Raw genomic sequence first — 1,703 nt, forward strand, 5'->3', positions numbered from 1 at the left:
GATAGGTGGTAATGCACTTCCTTTGGATTTCTATATTTATGGGTTTCAATAATGTACTGTTTGATATTTTTATATTTTAATGGTCCCCCAAAGGTTTGCTTAGGACTGAACTTTGTGAATTTCTATATATACACACTTTCCTCTTTGAACTTCTTGCTTCTCTAAGTGTTTTCCCTATAGTCTTAACAATGAACACTTTAGTGAGGATGGTTATGATGTTTCTTTTTCTCATTTTAGTAACCCATGTGTCAGAAGCATACAATAATTGCCCTAAATGTGGCAGCATTGATGTTCCATACCCTCTTAGCACTGATGACAACTGTGGAGACCCTAGGTATAAAGTCTATTGCAACAATGGCATTCTTGAGTTCTTGTCAGCTAGAGGGTTTTACTACAAGATCCTCAGTATTAATCCAAGTGCTTATAAGCTCATTATAAGCCCACCCCCAATACAGAAAGACACGTGTTATTCTTCTGATCTCAATTCAGGAGGGTTAAAGCTTGATGAGAACTTGCCCTTCAACATATCAACTCATAACACTGTCATGTTGTTTAATTGCTCTGAACGCATTATTCGGTCGCCTCTGAATTGTTCTTCAATCAGCTTTTGTAGGCAGTTTGAGAACAATGTGGAGGAGGGACTTGGGTGTAAGAATACCCTTTGCTGCCATTACTTGAAAGATTCTGCCATGACTTCGCATATGATTAGGCTCAGGGTTGGAGGGTGCACTGCTTATACTTCAATGGTGGATATGAAGCTTGGATCTTTTTTTGATTCATGGACCTACGGTATTGAGCTGCAATGGGTGCCCCCCAATTGACTTTGGCTATAAGGCCTCAGAAGGTATATTATGCATCTGAAATATATATCATCTCTCTTTTAAATATGTGAGGTATTCACAACATAGAACTCACATATTATAAGAAAGATTATATATATATATTGAATGCATAAGATAATTATTTGATAAGCAACATATATAGTTAGAAGTATCAAATAAAGTTGTTGGTATTTTAATTCTATGCTTTTATTGTCATAGTATTTAGTGGACCAGTGTTTTCTAGTTGGATTTTGTGCTTCATGATTGGTCACAAGCCACATCAAAGTGGGAAATAGGGGAGCCAAAAACTTAGTATTACGTTGGCTTTCGCAATTATGTAGTGTTTGATGTGTTAGCTATTGTGTCTCAATCACGTGGATTTGTTGCTTCTTCCCACTTGCTCTCTATAGTCTATAGTATGGGTCGTGTTTGGCTTTTCTTAATGTTGGTAGTCAAATAAATTACTATTTCCTTCATAACTTCTTGTGTACTTTTTAATTATATTGTCACAGCGTGCATTAGATGATCTATGTGCTGAATCACTTCCAATGCTTGAGATTATTTCTCTAGTCTTTATCACTGTTATCATTTGACAGACGGCTAAAGGAATTGGGTTTTTAACATCTTTGCACTGTTACATATTTATATAAGAGAAAATATTGTTTCACACTCGCTATTTCATATTCTATACACACTTCTTTTGAAATCATGTTTTAAAATACGATTTCAGTTAAAATTATAAAATGGTGAAATCGTATTTTGAAAAATAAAATTCTCAACTTTAGCTGAAATTGTGTTTTCAAAACACAATTTCAGTTCACGTGATAGCATATGTACAATTATGTGTATGATGAGTGTATAATAATAAAAGTGTGATAACTA

The 1,703-nt window shown here is 34.5% G+C and overlaps 1 protein-coding gene across 1 annotated transcript; it reads left to right on the top strand.

Annotated features, from left to right (window-relative positions):
- Positions 1 to 206: 206 nt before the first annotated feature.
- Positions 207 to 821, top strand: LOC115981456 (wall-associated receptor kinase-like 20). Its single transcript, XM_031103603.1, has one exon. It carries the CDS (start codon positions 207 to 209, stop codon positions 819 to 821), a length of 615 nt encoding a protein of 204 aa, XP_030959463.1.
- Positions 822 to 1,703: the final 882 nt, after the last annotated feature.

The sequence above is a fragment of the Quercus lobata genome, chromosome 3, assembly GCF_001633185.2.
Source record: "Quercus lobata isolate SW786 chromosome 3, ValleyOak3.0 Primary Assembly, whole genome shotgun sequence".
NCBI lineage: Eukaryota > Viridiplantae > Streptophyta > Magnoliopsida > Fagales > Fagaceae > Quercus > Quercus lobata.

What these genes read in the sequence shown, in the direction of transcription:
- LOC115981456 (XM_031103603.1), top strand. Translation starts at nt 207, where the DNA reads ATGGTTATGATGTTTCTTTTTCTCATTTTAGTAACCCATGTGTCAGAA.